Raw genomic sequence first — 18,153 nt, 5'->3', positions numbered from 1 at the left:
GATCAGACTATCTATGACAAGTTACTAACTTGCAACTATTCCACAAAGCGGGTCGCATCCGTAGCGTTACCAAGATAAGGTTTCCCTCCCATATCTATATACTACAGACCATTTTGGTTATCAGTTAAGACATGATCCACTTGTATGTCACCACATACATGCTTAAGTTACATAAAGATAACCAGGGATTTTAGTTTCTTAGTTTGTGGTAAAGCAAATAAAACATTCAGATGAGCAAAATCAAGAAATGAAGTAAATATCATATATTATACATCACAAGCATTCGTACAAATTGTTTACAAACTATAGGACACGAGACTTCAGGGCATCAACCCCAACACAAAGATTGGGACTTCTCATGAATTAAATATAGGTACCCATATCTTCAATAGCCGTCTATGGACATAATAAAATATTGTTGTCCATTCAAGAAGCCGTCAATTGACCACAAATGTCTGTATGTATTAGTTCTAGGACGTTTGAGCATCTGTTGGCACCTAATTTTCTTAGGTTTTTATGTTTTCCCTTAATACATTCCACAGAAACGTCAAAGTTACTTAAACCAAGGGAATCAAGGATTTCATTTGACACAAGTCTCTGTATTCTCTATTTCTAGATGTGACCTAAACACTTATGCCATAACTTAGCGAAATTCTCATTTTATTTACACTTTGTATCAAATGAATTAGATAACACGATTTTGTTAAATGAAGGAAAAGAATCAAGGATATATAGATTATCGATTAAAGAATCAGTACCAATAAGTTTGGAATCTTAAAAAAGACTAGTTTTATTATTTCCAAAAGAACAAGAAAAATAAAAGTTGTCCAAATTGGAAATATAAACTAAATTCCATCTAAATGATGGTACAACAAAAGTCTCATTCAAATCCAATTAACAACCATGTTTTAAACGTAATCTAAAATCCCCAGTATCTTCAACTGGAACTGGTTTTCCATCGCCAATATAGGTGATTCTTTCAGCATCACTTAGTGGTCAGCAACACAGGCAACCCTGCATTGATATACTTATGTGAGTAGTAGCACCAAAATCTACCCACCAAGTATCTGTTGGTAAAAAAGCTAAATTAACTTTAGAACAAACCAAAGTAAGAATTTTACTCTTCTTTACACGCCACTTTGGGACAATCTTTCTTGAAGTGACTTCTTTTTGCATAAAAAATAAGAATTTTCAGTAGCCTGTTTCTTGCTCTTATTCTGCTGAGATGTCTCTTCTGCAACAGCCGTAGATTTCCTTTTCTTCTTATCACGAGAGCCAGTTTCCAATTGAGCACCTTCTATTCTTTCTCTTTTGATCCTATCTTCTTCTTGCACACATTGTGAGATAAGCTCATTAATAATCCATTTATTCTTAGCCTATCTTAAACTGAGTGAGTTGTGTAGGAAAAGAGATAAGTACCCAATCTTCTACAAACTTGTTTAAAAACATCTTAACTTGCTTACCTCAACTTGGCAGCACTTTACTTGGTGCATCTTACACCCACGCTCATCAATGCATACGTGCAGCCCCCTACGCCTAAGGCCTTCAAGCTTTCGCAAGCACATCCTTTCCCATCTAACCTCCCATGGGTTTTTTTTTACCAACGCATGCCTTTGCTCAACGCAAGGCACCTTATGCGGCTTACACCTAGTCATTTTTCTGCATGCAACATACACATCAAGTGCTCAACTAACCACTTAGGAACATGGTTGCCGCATACTTCAACAACCTTCAACGGATGGCTACTTTGGACTTCCACACTTAGCCAAAATTTTCCTTACAAAAACCTCAATTGTCTTGTTACACGAGAGCCACTTTGTTCAACACTTAGAACATTTTCCTTCTTTCATTCTTCAAACTTTTTCCTACAAACATATTAATAACTTATTCTTAATCTTGACTAACATGTTAATTAACTTACTTAAGTAGGAAAAATAGGGTTCGATGTTTACAATATCTTCTTTAATTTCAGAACTTTATCTTCTTGAGCTATCACAACATAGCCAAGAGGTTGTCCTAAGTATACTTCTTCTTCCAAGTATCCATTCAAGAATGTTGATTTGACATCCATTTAAAAGATTTTCCATTTAATTTGAGCAGCAATTGCAACGCATCCTTATGGTCTCCAAGCGAGCGACAAGAGAAAATATGGCCTACTACTTCTCCCTTTTCTTGAGAATAACCTTTTGCAACTAATCTTTCCTTATGTCTCTCCACTTCTACCTTTTCATTTCTTTTTGTTCTGAACCCCATTTGACACCTACTACTTCCTTTCCACTTGGAAGAGCAGAAAGTTCCTACATATCATTCTTCTTTATAGCCTTTATCTCTTCATCCATGACAGTCTTCCACTTTTTATCTTGTGAAGATTCTTCAAAATTTAAAGATTCACTATCGCCAAACAGACAAAAAAGAGTAAGATTATTAAAACTTTGACTTAACTCTTCAACATCATCATCATATATGTCTCGTAAACTTCTCATGCCAAGGTATGCTTTGTTGTTGAGTGATTAGCGACGTACGTGGTGTTGATGAAGAAGCAATGACAATAGATTCATCATCATCCTTTAGAAAGATAAAAAGTTGTAGTATTTTGGTTCATCATTCCAATTCCATGTTGTTTACTCATCAAACACAACATCTCTACTTACCATCATCTTCTTTATAGTGGGATTATAAAGCTTGAAGCCTTTTGAGCTTACATCATAGCCAACAAAAATATGTTTCTCACTTTTCTCATTGACCTTATTATGCTTTTGATCGAGTATATGTGTATAAGCAATACTTCCAAGTACTCTTAAATGAGCAATAAATGGTTTTCTTTCTGTTCATGCTTGTTGAGGAATTTTGTTCCACAAGCTTCTAGAAGGGGAACAATTGGACAAGTACATTGCACATTCAACAACTTGAGCTTAGAGTTCTTTTGACATTTTCTTACTTTTCAACATACTTCGAGCCATATTAAGTATCATTCTATTATTCCTCTCAACAACACCATTTTATTGAGGAGTCTATGGAACTACCATAGGCTAATGAATTCCATTTTTCTGTGCAAAAATCTTAATTCTCCTCTCTTGTCTGATCTCAGGACTTTTAGGTGATAACCACTTTCTTTTTCAATAAGAGTTTTAAATCTCTTGAACATGCCAAATATCTCTAATTTTTCTTTGACAAAATAAACTCAAATTTTTTGGCTAAAATCATTAATAAATAATAAGAAGTAACCATTCTTATCGAAAGAACTTGGTTTGATCGATCACGAAGATTAGCGTGAATTAACTCTAGTGGTCTCTTTGTTTTTAAAGAAGATTCTTGTGGAAAACTTTTCCTTCATTGCTTTTCATTAAGACAACCTTCACAAAATTGATTTGGATGTTTGACATATGGCAGTCCTTTCACCATGTTCTTCCTTGTTAATAGTCTCAAACCATTGAAGTTTAAATACCTAAGTCTCAAGTACCAAATCCAAGATGTGGATCTTTCAAACATGACTTCAAACATTTAGCAACGTCAGAATTGTACCAAACTTTAAGATGGATCCCTTATCGAAAGACTATAATCCTTCATTAAAATATTATAGTCTTTCTCTAAGAGTTGTCCCAAACTCAAAATTTTATTCTTCATGTCAAACACATAATAAACATTAGAGATATACCTATGTTTCCCATTCTTCAAGTTGACTAAAATCACTCATGTTTCCCATTCTTCAAGTTGATCAAAATGTTACCTTTTCTTTTAACATGAATTTTTGTGGCATCACCAAATATGATATTATCGCCAACATCAAGTTCCACGAACATCGACTTACATCCACACATATGATTATTCGAACTGCTGCGAATATACCATGCATTGTTTTCACATGTTTCCTCACCTTTGCATACTAGAAGCGAAGATGACTCGCCACTTTCTTCATCTATCTCAACATAATTTTCATTTTCTTCAACTTTATTTCTGCATTCCCAAGAGTAATGACCAAATTTATGACAATTACAACATATTCTACCTGTCTTTTATCATACCTCTCGTCATTATTTGATTTTCTCCATTTTACCTCGAATAATTTTGTCTTCCACAACCTCTTGATGAATTGGAGTTTGTATTACTCTCACCAAATTTTCTTTGACCGTAATTTCCTTGACCTCGACCTTTGAAATCTCCATGTCCACGATTGTTAGCACGTCCTCGGCCCCAATTGCCTTTTTCTTGGCAATCTTCTTTATCTCTCGACTCAAACATTTACTAAAAAGGTTATCAAATGTCTGTTTGTTCTTCTTAAGAAGCTTCTCTTCATGGGCTTGTAAAGAATCCATAAGTTGATCAATGGATATTGTATTTAAATCCTTTGATTCTTCAATCGCTACAACAATGAAATTGAATTTTTCATTCAATGAGCAAAGTATTTTTTCTACTACTTGCACATCATTTATTGTTTCACCATATCTCTTCACTTCATTTACTACTACTAACAATCTTGAAGTTTAGTCTGAGATTGATTCAGACTCTTTCATATGTAATGATTCATAATCACCTCTCAATTTTTGGAGACAAACCTTTTTGACTCAATCTACTCCTTCGTAAGTATTCTTCAAAGTTTGCCATGCTTGATGTGTAATAATTGCTCTAGAAAACTTCTCAAAATTTATATCATCAGTGGTTTGATGAAAAATGATAAGAGCCTTTTGGTCTTTCTTTCTTGTATTTTACAAAACTTCTCATTGAGTTTGATTTTAAAGCCACATCACTTTCTGGTTCTTCATAACCATTATTAACAATGTCCCATGCATCTTGTGAACCAAGTAGAGCTTTCATATGAATGCACTAGTTGCTATAATTTTTCGTTCACAAGTTGAGACACTTGAAAGGGAACCAAATTGTTATTTGCCATTTGCAAAAACAATTCGTGTTTTTCAAACTCCAAACTCAAACTTTGATACCACTTTGTTAGAAGCGTGTGATCGACACTCACAAATAAATAATCAACAAAAGAATATTTGAGAGAAAACAAAATTACTTTAATTTGAGAAAACCACTCTAACTTGGTTCACACCTTTTATTGAACTCTTTTATTGTATTCTTCTCTATACACTTGGTTGCGTTAAACAATATAAAACAATCTTATTTATAGGATTTTCATGGCTCCAATACACTCAAACTTAATTACATGAAACTCATATTAACTCCCATATTTTAATTTATGAAACTCTACTAAATTAACTCTTACATTAACATACGTAATTCATCTAAGTCTCATTATTTAATTCATCTAACAACTTATCTAGCTATAAAACATGTTAGAATTTTCATCAATGCTTGCATGGTAGCTTATACTTGGACTTTAGCTCTTCATGTATTGTGCTTCATGTATATGACCTCATGTACCATTTTTGTATTATTCTTGTGTGGTTTTGGCATACATTTAACAAATAGTTTTGTTTCTTTGTCAAATTTGAAAAATTATAAACAGCAAACAACGTGAGAGTGGAAAAGAAGTAACTACTGCATCTGGATCTGGAACATTGAAATTCAGATTATGTTTTCTCAATCCAATTAACCCAATCATGTACGATAATGAAGAGATAAAATCTGAAAATGGCGAGGCATTGGAACTTGGAATTTGTGATATCACGAATGGCTACACTATCATCTACACGGGTTCATTGTCGTCTGCTCCAGTCGACTTCTTCATCCTCGATGGACAGATCAACTCTAGCAAACGTCGAACTCCCTGCACTTCGAGTGATTTCATTGAAAGCATCTTGACTTCCAGAGAAGATAAACCATCATCTTTGATCTCTGTGAAAAACAACCAATTTTACCTCAAAAATGGAGTTTGCTCCGTCAAGAATCTAGTTGTCACAGACAATTCCTGTTGGACCAAATCCAAAACCTTTTGTTTGGGAGCCAAAATTACAGATGAAAATGTTTTACGCGAATTCGGTATGATTGGAGAAGCTGTTTCTGAACCCTTTAAAGTTTACGACAAGCGAGGGAAAGGTATAATTATTTCTTATCTCTCCTCATAAACAAACCAACCATTGATCGTGATATTTTGCTATTATTTGTAAATATTTTCAACAATTTTCTTAATATATTTCTCATTTTTTCCCAAATTATTTATTAGGGACGAGAAAATGTCACCGTCCAAGTGAAAAAGATGAAGTATGGCGATTGAACGGAATAAAAAAACAGGGTTCCATACACAACAAGTTATCTTCGTTTAAAGAGATAAGCAAAGATGGTATACAAAATGTGGGTGAATTCAGGGAGGCTCTTCATCAAAAGGGTCATACAGCTCTAAAAATGGTACCTCTCGAACAAAGAAAGAAACTTTAATCTTTTCTGCCAACTATTTTAAGAGTCATACTTAGGTGTATGTCTACTGTTGTACCTATCTTTTTAGAGTCCACTTGAGAATAAGCTAAATAATTAAAACGAAAAGAAAAAGTTCTTCACATGATAAACTTAGTAAACTTGGTAGGTTGTAGAAAGATGAGTATGACCTAGAATACAACCTCCGAATATCTATCTTATTTTAAATATTTAAGAATTCAGTATCATTTTCATGTTTATTTTCATATCTACATGTGTAGTATCTAGGAATGACAAACTCAGAGAAGTTATGGAATCGGATCGAAAGCCATCTTATGGAAGGTGTTGTTGATGTTCCTACTAATTATGATCCAACTTTCCAGGTTTAGACTTCTTCCTCTCACTTTCTTTTCCAGTTAAAATAAATTAAGGATTTATTCCTAATTAGTATTTTCCTTTATAGTATTTTTTGTGTTTGTTTACTTGTTTTTTTTAAGAAAAAAAAGAAAAATCAGAACCCTAAAATTCTAATACCATGTTAATTTTGTATCTATTACTGAATAATTATCGTGATCAAAATACAATACAAGGACGAATAAATAGACACCAATAGACCCAACAAAAAAAAAAAAACCAAAATGGAAAACACTAATTAGGAATAAATCCCTAATTTACCTATTCGAATGAAAGCTTAAACTTAGTACTAATATTATTGTATGCCAAAAAACAGGCCAACTATCATTTCATGGAAACTGGGCAAGGTAATTCCAATCAGAACGTGGAATTTATTCAAGAAAATCAAGACTTTCAGGTTATCGTTCACTCCCTTTCTTATTCTAATTAATTGAGATGATCATCTTAAACTGAGTTGATATTATGTGAACAAAACAGACTGGTGAATTGGGGCCTAATTCTAACGTCATTGATGAACTTCCTGAAGATTTGTTGTCTGCGATAGACTTTGGTGGGTATTGCAATAAATAGTTTGCTTCTCTTCATTCCTAAAAAAAATGATGATAATATTTAATTTGGATATTTTGTTAGATAATTATATAATTTTTCATTGGCAGATATTCCACCATCTCCGCTTGGACACATGAAACTTGGAGCATGAGAACCTTTTTCTTAGAATAAATTTTAGCCTATATATAAACATATTGCGATAAAAAGACATGTTTTAAATGGGAGTGTTTTTGGAATACATGTTTTTTTTCTTTTTTTTTTAATAATTGAATATGCATGGTGAAGGGATGAACCGTATGTAAGTACATCGGGATACTTCAACTTGATTGGCACATCCATAGATATCATTATACTCTCATTTGGTAAGCCGCATGAATGCAATTAATATATGGTGACTTTTATTATGTTACGGTGGATGTTTGTGTGAGTATTGTTTTTGGTTTTTTACTTTCATTTAGATATGGTGTTGTTTTTATTCAATTGTTTGATTTAGGTTATGGTGTTAGTTGTGTTATGTTTTTAATTTTTTACATGATTATTAATGGTATATCTTAATTGAATTATTAATTGTGTCAATAGATATACAAAATATAAAGTATATTAGTTAATATGTTCAATTTTCAAAACTTTGATATGATTTTGATGGCATATAAGTTATATTAATTTTATCGAAAAAAGTATAACATTGACATTTCAATTGTATATAATTACTAATTTAAATTGCATTTTATGTATATTATTAGTATATCAATAATATCCAATCATTTATTCAAAAATGTCTTTGAAGGTATTTTGAAGTAGATTTTTCTATATATTATTATGGTGGTTTTGATACTAATATGTTGCTGCAATTTTCATCTTAATTACAATTATTATGAATCATTGACCTTAGCTTATCTATTATTGTTATAAGAGAACCGTAATATGTGTATGATGTCATTTCTTTCTTTATTCTAGTGCTTGAGCCTTGAATGCATACCTCAGATTGGCCTAAGCATTATGAAAGATGTTAATTAATCTATCAATAAGGTGAAATATTTCATGGAAATATATAATGTCATGTCTTTTTCTACTTATATATCTATGCCACTAAGATGAGGAGATAACACACATTTTGTATTGCAAAAATTGACCTATGTGATATTTATGTTGTATCTATGTGTGCTAGAGTGCTAAAATGTAGTTGGTTATCACGCTAGTCTCATTACACTGGGTCCTCGGTTTGAACTCGGGTTCAGACAAAGACTCTAAAGGCTATTTGGATCTCTAGTTTGGAATCAGCAATCCTAGAAAAATCTGATTTTTAAGGGGTTGTTGTCGGGAGGAATTAGTAACTCTAAAAATGTTGAAACGTGTATTGATTTGATTTGCTAGGTTTCTAATGCTTGTGTTTGCGGTGTACGATTAATTACACTACAACAAATCTTACTTTTCATAGCATTGAGTTATAACTTGTTGCTTTTGTATGTGGATGAAAATATTTGTCTATTTTACAAAGATAATTACAATTAAGTTTATACACAATAGAAAGATCAAAGTAAGGAGAAGTCAAATCTACCCAAATTTGTAGATCAGAATTATAAATTACAGCTCATTAGGAATTGTCTATTTTTTAAGTTATGAGGGGCATGTAGTTCATTATTTTGTTCGGTGGGTTGCTCACCATGTCTCTGGCGCTAGCAACATCATCAAATTGGTTTAGGTATCCCTTAATCCCTAATTTTCATCTCTTTCAGTTTTGTGTGTTGTCTTCTTATTCTTAGCTTTTGAAGTTATGAATTTTGGTGTCGAAATAGAAAATTAATCTTAAAACTATAACAAAAAAACTATCAAATTAGGGTGAAAAATATTGTTTACTCATAGCTGAGCAATTGAAGTCATCTCTGGCTGAAATGAAATTTAGTTCTGAAATTGATCAAATGAAATCTTAATAGTGTTCATATTTTGCCTTAAAATCTGCAAAAAAGTACGCAGTCCTAATCTGTTTGTTTGCTTCGTTCAATGACCATTCGGAGCAATTATAATCAAACGAAAGCATCCCATTTGTTTGATTTTTCTCCTCACAGAACAATCAATCATATATCAATCACTTTCTTCTAGTATCAATCACTTTATTGATTCACAAAGAGTTGATGCAACGAGTAGTTTAGTATATGAAGCAAGTGTGAGAATTAGAGATCCAGTTTATAATGTGTATGTTAGGAAACTAATTCTTGAAGTTCTTGTTAACGTAACAGATGGATATAATCTCCAAGAAAGCGATTAAACTATGAACAACTTCTTTATTAAACGAATGAAATCAACAAGATCGAATGGTCACTTACAAATGATCACTCAATCGTTTACCAGACGCTAAACAATCGTTTACAATCTATTACATGATTGTTCAGTATTATTAAACGATCGCTTACTAAATTCTCCGCGATCGCTCACAAACTTCTACACGATCGTTGAGCTATTACTATTACACGATCGCCTCCTCAATTACTATACGATCGCCTACCTTTACTATACGATCGTCTACCAAATGCTACACAATCGCTGAGCTTTACTACACGATCACCTAATGGACGTAGACGATGAGTGGCACGCTGTGATGGCTTCTCCACGACAATGCCTTTCGAACTCCCACTCTCAAGAGCTCTCCTTCTTCACTACTGAATATTCAGAATTCTCTCCTCTTTCCGATTCCTTCTTTTAAATCTCCATCTCTCCCAACAGAATTGGAAGACATTCTTAACCGATTCAATCACCTCTCCTCTATTCTTTCTTTCTTGATATTGCCACATAATTGAAATCCTATCAATATGGGGATCATTTTCCAGCTCCACAAACAAATAAATGAATTGTAAGTAGAGCTAGAGCCAAGACACAGGTTAAGCTTGTCAATATTCACTGCCACCAAGCCAATTTGATGACACTGATTTGCAAGGAATTAGCCAAAATGCCACCACTGGTGTCACCACTGTTGGACCACCGCTTACTTGAAATTAATAGTAACATTTTGAGTTGTTTTATTGTTATTAATACATTATGAATGATGTTGGTTGCAAAAAATTTGGTTTAGCTATGACTCTAAAATTGGCTTTTTAAAATTATCATTGTTCTGTGATGTTAACCTTCCTACTACATATATGTTCCTCTAATTACGATTATTGAGCTTTAAAATAAATGATTCAAGATTTATTTTATGAATTATATGATGTTAAAGTTGAAGAATTGCCGAGAGTGTTATTTTGTTATGCATTACTATTAGGTAGTTTAAGTCATGATTTGGTCCTTCTTGGTGAGCTATTTCTTAAAAAAAAAAAAAAAAAAGGGAGCGGTGCAACAATAGCCTTTCTAGTGTCCTTGATCTTGCACATTCTTTTGACAAAATTTTGGTGATTTCCCTTGTGAAAATTCTGTAATTTTAGTTTCATTGATTGAATTATAGGATGGTTGGAAATATCTTCAATGAATCATGGATGTAATTACGTTATATGACTCCTCTTATTAGAAATGTCACTACTGTTGTTAAGGTCATATCTTGGTTGTGTATTTATAATTTGATTTGAGAGTTGGGTTCAGAAAGACACAATTTTCTACAATTGATGACAAAGTTCTTGATAGCACCAGAAATGTGTTATCTTCTTCCGCTTAACTCAAGGTTGTTTAGCTATTAAGCGTTCGGGACAAAAATGCGCTAAATTGACAAAGTTAGAAGCTAATTGATCAAATGATGAGTGAATGAAGGATGTCGGCCTGCCAAGCGTTGCAACGCTCTGGAGATGCCCGAACTCCATCGTCGAGACACTCGTCAACGCTACCCTCCAACGCTCTAGGACAAAATAGGTAATGACATGCAGAAATGCATGTCATCATAGGCCTTTTATTTAAAATTATGAGGGCTGTTAAGCAGAGTATGCAGCAATTATGTTAGGAATTCATGAGAAAATGAATTTGCGGCATTCAGCGTTGAGAATCTCGGCTAACCCATTATTATGCATCAGATGTGTTTAATTGTCTATTTTTGTAGCTAACGCAGGAAGTGGACACAGATGCAGAAGCTGGACTACCGCATAGACAACCGCATGCGAAGAAACTCTCCATCGTAAAGGCGAACGCATACGATTAACGCATGGGTGTTGCGGTAATCAACCGCATGCGTCCATCGCATAGGAGTTGTGATCGTCAAGCGATTGCGGTCATCGTGTAGAAGTTGCGGTAATTAAGCGAATGCGGTCACTGCACGATTGCGACTACACGATAACCATAATAGTGGGATGAATGCAAGGTTTATGGAATGGACGCATCAACGCATCTCTCGGGAAAATCAAAAGATGATGTTGACATTTCACCTACCACGCCGTTAGCAGCAAAGATTCAGAAAAGGACCAACGCGTCGCTAATATCAAAATCAGAGTAGGTCCATAAATGTTGTCGATGATCCAAGCTCTATAAATAGAAGCCGCTGAGCAGAATTTCAATTAATCCAGGTTTTCGCCTGAGGTTCGCCTTAGGGCGGATCCTTGTTATCCATACGAACGCCTTAGAAGAAAGATGAGAGTTATTCATCTCCTTCATCCATTTTGAGTGACGATCAGAGCCTTTACCAGAGCTAGATCTCGAGAGAGTCAGCTCTACCGCCTATCCATGGCACCAACAGCAGCCTTAACACACATCTGCTGGAAGCAAGTCATTACTTTCAGTTGGTCCTTTCATTTTCTCTTCTTTTCTTATATTGTATTGTATTACATTTTGGATTAAGAAATTAATACAGTGTGTGTTCAATGCATTTCTGTGTTTCCTTCGATTCCATCTCCATCTTTCTTTACTTAGCATCCTTAACTTTCATTGCATCACTTAGTAAGATTTCTTGAGTATCGCATACTTAGTCATGTGGATTAGAGGTATGAAGCATATAGCAAACCACCAGAAGGTGTGCATGTGCGAGTGTGTGAGAAAACCTTATTTGCTCAGTGTGAAGCTATAGCAATGCTTGTCTATAGGCGGATGCAATGCTTGTCTATGAGTAAAATTAGCAACAACTAACTACTCGGAAGGGTAAGTGGTTGGTCGCATTAAGCAGTGTAAGCAAGTATTCACTAGAGATAGGAATAATCTTACGTCAGCCAAGTTTATGCGGTTACCTTGTCTTATGAGCGCATCATTCATCACTTAGGCATATTTGGAAGAGTAGTCTAAAATCCAAATCTAAGACTCGAGAGAGCGGATTGGAACGCATAAGCAAGAATGGGGAACTTAGGAATAAGCTTCGTTTGCTATTACACAGCGTATGCACCCTACGAAGAGGATATTGCATGCGTCCAATAAGTAGGATACGGTGGCGGTATGCAGTCATCTCAACCTTTTTGCATACACATCGCATGCATCCTAGATTTAGGCTCTAGGTCGTGTAGCATGATCGCATAGCTTGCGTTGGTTGAGGTTGCCCTTGCGGTCACTCTTAAGGGTTGCGATGAAGACATCTCCACATTTTATCTATTTTTTCATCCATTTACTTCACGTAAACAGTTGTCGTGTCTTTACCTTTCATTCATACTTCTCATTGCATTGTCTGATAGTTAGAAGTAGGAGTAGTTGTTAGCTTATACCCTCCATCATTCTTTTATTTAACCACTGCATACACATCACCGCATACATCTAGTTACAAGTCCCTGAGTTCGACCTAGGATCACCCGAGAAACTTGCGTTAGCATTATACTTGGCGTGAGCGCAAGAAAACTTCTGACAGGAACGCATGGTCATCGCATACATTTGTTAACACATATTGTAAGTCTAACGCATGATAATCAACGCATACATTAAGAACATGCATCGCATATTTCGTTCACTTAATTTCAATCATCAAGTCTTTGACGGCTAATTTTTCGTCACCAATAGGCAGCATTACAATGCTCCCCCAGAGCGTTGCAATGCTACGTTGTTTAACGGATGTACAACTTCAATGCGCATGCAACACAGCGTCAGGTCAGCGCTGCAATGCTTGTCTGACGCTCGGCCATTATGTGTCGCATTGTTGCAATGCTCTTCCTAGCATTGTAACACTGCGACAATTTTATAAAAGAATAATTTCAGCCAATTAGATATACTGAGTACACCCAATCTTGAACATCGTTGCTCTATTCCAGCCTCATTTTAGCTCTCTTTTGTACCAGAATTCTGTAAAAAATCTTCCCCTTTGCCAATTGTATTGATTTCGAACATGTTCCGTGGCTAAATGGTAAGAACTTAGCTTGGATTTTTTAGTTTAGTATGGTTCCGATTCAATTCTTGAGACTTCTATTGTAATTCTGTGAGTTTTATTATGAATTTATGAGAATTTATCTTGAGCATATTCTTCAATTTTCATGTATAGGATAATCTGACAAATTGCCTATGCATGTTTAATTGATTGCTTTGATTGGCCCTAATTTGTAATCTTAGATAGTTGTCACCTAGAAGCATGAGTTGAGTTAGTTTGTTGTGTTAATTTGGGATTCTAATTAGCAAGCATTTACTTTTTAACTTAGATAAATCTCACTCAATTAATTAGTTAGACAATGAAAATCAATTAATTGGCTTAGTTTTGCCTTGAATCTTAATGCAGATTGATGATTGGTTGAGGATTCTCGCTTTTCTGTTAATTAACTTGATTTTGTGGACTATCGGGTGGGATTCTAACCGAGTAGACTAAGTTTTAATTCGAATATTCTCACGCATCTTTTGATTAGTGTCACACCCCGCATCAGATTACCCTCCTAACCTGGATGGAATGGTGACTGCAGCAGTTACCAACCCTTTTGCTGGCACTTACTGTCTATCTTACCTGTTAAATTTTGCTCAAACCCTGAATACATACATATTAACTCAGAACTTAACACATTTATATTACAGGGTTTCACAGCGTTGTTTATACATGGATATTACAACCTAGTGAGCCCCATCATGAATACTAGTCACTAGACAGACACATATGTACTAACTAAAACAGGTCTTCAATTACGCTTCCTTCAATCTCTTTGAGTGGCAAAGAAGCAACAGAAAATTCTTTTGGGAACTGACCGCTATCTGAAAGGAAAACATTTGAAAACATGAGCTAGAAGCCCAATGAGTGACTTAATAAAACATAAATCTCATGCTTAAACTGAAAGCTCGAAAACATAATATTGGAACTAAAATATACCAAGCAAACGTGTACATAAAACCTTTAAAACCATTGTATCTGCAACCTGAATCTTAGCTGAGAATGAACATTCATCGCTCTAATTCCCAGTGCCAAGCCATGGCCAGATGAGACCTCTACTTCGATCTCTTCATACTGAACTATGGCTAAGAGAGATCCCTATGTCGATTTCTTTAAATATACCGATGGGCATCTCAAGCAACTTCCTCTAAACATTAACATTGATAACTACTCTTAAACATCATTAAACATCATTATTCCCTAGTTGAGAACGAGCATACATCGCTTTAGCTACCAATGTCTGTTATCAGACACGAGACCCATGCTTCGGCCTCTCTTTGCTAGTTTATGGCCTAGGAGACCTATACTTCGGCTTCTCCTTCAGAACTACCTACGTGCACGTGGAGGTTTCTATGTACCGTCAACACCTTAGGTACATTTATTCAGATACCTTTCTTACCTTCAGTATCCGGTTCACTTAAGCTACCAAGTTCTCGAAGAGCATTAAAAGAATAGTTTTCAAATATAGTATAGAAAACTCTTTAGAATAGCTTCCCTACCTTCAGTATTCCTTTTCATTATGTTTAGGAATACCAATACATGTACTTTGGCAATCTTAGGTATTTAAACATAGTACATCAAGCTTCATTCAACCTTAGTTTTAACCCTAACGCATGCTTCATACTTTGTAAAATAAGTTGGCTTAAATCGTGTCGAACTAGCTTATAAAAACCATTAGCATGCGTTAGACATGGAAAACATACTTGGAACACTCATATATTAGTAACATCATGCATTGATCATGCTTTCAATCATAGAAATAAGTTGCTTGGAATCGCATAAAATTTAGCATGAGCATAACTTTGCTCAATCTCTTGACGTCGTATTACTTACGTGCACGTGGTTATAACTGAGTACCGTCATACCTTAGATACTTAACTAGGATACTTTCTCATTGTCCTTCAGTATCCTTAGGATACCTTCTCATTGTCCTTCAGTATCCGTCATATAACTAGTCATAAACATTTAGTTGAACACTAAGGCTTAGTGCTCAAATCATCATACTAGTTCATCATGAAAATGGAGTTACTAAAACGTGCTGAAAGTATTTGGACAAAATAACATACTTAAATCATGTCAATTTCCATGGAAAATATGCTTTACTTAGCATGAGAAATAGCTTCAAACATATGTTTCTTGGCACTTCATATAAACACTTAGATGAGAAATAACTTCAAAGAAATCATGGTTTGTAAATCATTAAAGCATTAAATCATCACATAGTCACTCACAGCTCGTCGGGGCTCTTACCGGGTTATACGCCTCTCCTAGCTCTTCTTGGCCTGAAAGGACATAATTCCCAGTTAAATTCCTTAGAATTCTTAGCAAAATACCTCAAATAGTTCATTTACTAATAGAACTTTCTTCAACAAAACCATATTGCTAGCGAGACAACCATTATGAGTGAATTCATCCTCATGAGCGAGATCAAACATTTCTTTAACAAACTTCAACCTAGCGATACTCACCATACCAACGAGATTCAGCCCAAATTTCTAGCGAGATTTCCTTCTTGAGCGAGATCCTCATCACAAAATCAACGAGATTATCATCCTAAGCGAGATCCTCATCCTCTTCATCTCGCTCTCGCTCTTCACGGTGAACTGTTTGCTTATTCTTCCCAAGCAGCTGTCCGCTTCTGCACAAATTCTCTGTTTCAACTTCAAAAATTCATAACTCAAAATCTTGAACTTTTTTCAAGAAACTTTCTTCTACAAACTTGTTTAAAATTGAGTTAACATTCTTACCTCAAAATTTCAGCCAAAAATTCCTTATGGTTTGGCCTGGAGCTTCCAATATTCACCTCAGATCCTTATTAATCCGAGATACTGCCTCTTTTGCAAACTTCTCATTTTTTGTTCTTCTTCTCCTGCAATCTTTCTTTGGCAAGACAACCTCAAAAACTAGATTCTCCCAGCTTTGAAATGGCACTAATTTCACTAAATTTTCTCATGAGATTGTCGAAACCAAGCTTTTGAAATTCCTTTTCCTTTTAATCTTCCTGCCGGCTCCCGAGTTCAAGGATTAACCGCCACGTCACCTCATATTTAGTGCCTCCAGCCAAACCAATAAGTGAGCTTCCCTATTTAATATGTTTTTCTTTTTCTTTCTCCATAACTCCTATAAATAACATGGATTTTCACTTATTAGATATTTAATATATCATTCCTTTGGCTAAACATATTTGTCTAGGAAATTTAGAATTCGGGGTTTACAATTAGTCGGTGATAGAATTGATGAGAAATGAATTAAACTATAATTACCCAAGCTAAAGATTTTATTATATTGATTATTCACACATCTGTTTATGTTGCGCACTTTTTATTCTCTTGCAATTTATTTCACAACTCTTCATAAACCCCCCCCCCCTTTTGGTTACTTCCTACAAGTTCCAATCTTTAAGGAATCCATATTCGATTCTCTGTGGTTCAACCTCGGATTTGCTACTTGAACTACTAATTAGTATAAAGGGTTAATTTGGTGCATACAAATTTTATTTGCGTAGGCGCGGGTTCACGGGCGACGGTGAATCTAGCGGCCGACCAAATTGGCGTCAATGCTGGGGAGCCAACGAAGTCCTTGATTTTCGAAACTTGTAGTGTTTATCCTTGCTAATCGATTTTATCTTTTGGTGCATGACTGACACTCCCAAAGGTGTTAGACAATTGTATTTAACAGAGATTTCTGGGAAAGAGCAGAGAATCAGAAGAGAAAGGAGACAACAAGTTGAGCTTGACAGAGAGATTCGTGTTGAAGACACATCGGGAGAAGAAATCATTCCTGAAGATTTTCCATTGATGGCTGAACGAGAAAGGACCCTCAAGGAGCTTACAACACCTGACTTCACTCAACAACCTTGTGCATTGCTTATCCTTAGACGACAAGTAACTTTGAGCTTAAATCTGGCTTAATTCACTTCCTGCATTTTCTGGTCTATAGGGCGAGGATCGGCACAAACACTTGAAGGAATTCTATGTGGTGTGTAATGGGATGAGACCTAATGGGTGACCCAAAAGCAGATAAACATGATAGCATTCCTCTTTTTCATGGAAGGGAGATGTCAAGGAATGGCTCTACATTCTTCCACTAGGGAGCATCACGTCCTAGGAAGAATTGCAGAGGTAGTTCTTGGAGAAGTTCTTTTCAGGATCCCGAGTTGCTAGTATTATAAAGGAAATTTACAACATCATGCAGTTCAATGAGGAGACCCTTCATGAATATTGGGAACGATTCAAAAAGACCTGTGCCAAGTTTCCCCATCATTAGATCTCAACCAGCTCTTGATCTAATACTTTTATGAGGGATTGATGCAGACCGACAAAAACAGCATAGATGCAGTTGTAGGAGAAGCCTTAGTCAATAAAACCTCGACTGAGGCAATGAACCTGATAGCTACTATGGCAACAAATTCTCAACAGTTTGGCACCAAAGCTGCAGTCAGTAACAAATCCGCTAATGAGGTAAGTGAACTTAAGAAAGAAATATTTGACTTAGTTTTTATTGTAAAGTAGTTTTCGAAAGTGGAGATTGGACAGCCCACTACTGTTTGCCAAATATGTCATAAGACTGGCCATTCAGCTGACATTTGCCCAAGTGCTCTGCAAGGAGCAATGCCTAAGGTAAATTTCGTTGGAGGCTATAATTTCAAT

At 35.2% G+C, this 18,153-nt stretch overlaps 1 protein-coding gene across 1 annotated transcript; it reads left to right on the top strand.

The window, feature by feature from the left end:
- Positions 1-5,561: 5,561 nt before the first annotated feature.
- LOC120081134 (calmodulin-binding protein 60 A-like) lies at positions 5,562-7,426 on the top strand. The gene is made up of 6 exons (XM_039035809.1): positions 5,562-5,997; positions 6,125-6,306; positions 6,594-6,695; positions 7,043-7,123; positions 7,204-7,276; positions 7,383-7,426. The coding sequence occupies exons 1-6, from the start codon at positions 5,562-5,564 to the stop codon at positions 7,424-7,426; spliced, it is 918 nt and encodes a 305-aa protein (XP_038891737.1).
- The last annotated feature ends 10,727 nt before the right edge of the window (positions 7,427-18,153 follow it).

The sequence above is a fragment of the Benincasa hispida genome, chromosome 7 (genome assembly GCF_009727055.1).
Source record: "Benincasa hispida cultivar B227 chromosome 7, ASM972705v1, whole genome shotgun sequence".
NCBI classification, from domain to species: Eukaryota; Viridiplantae; Streptophyta; class Magnoliopsida; order Cucurbitales; family Cucurbitaceae; genus Benincasa; species Benincasa hispida.
Note: the sequence above shows the minus strand (reverse complement) of the source record. Positions and strands in the feature narration are given on the sequence as shown.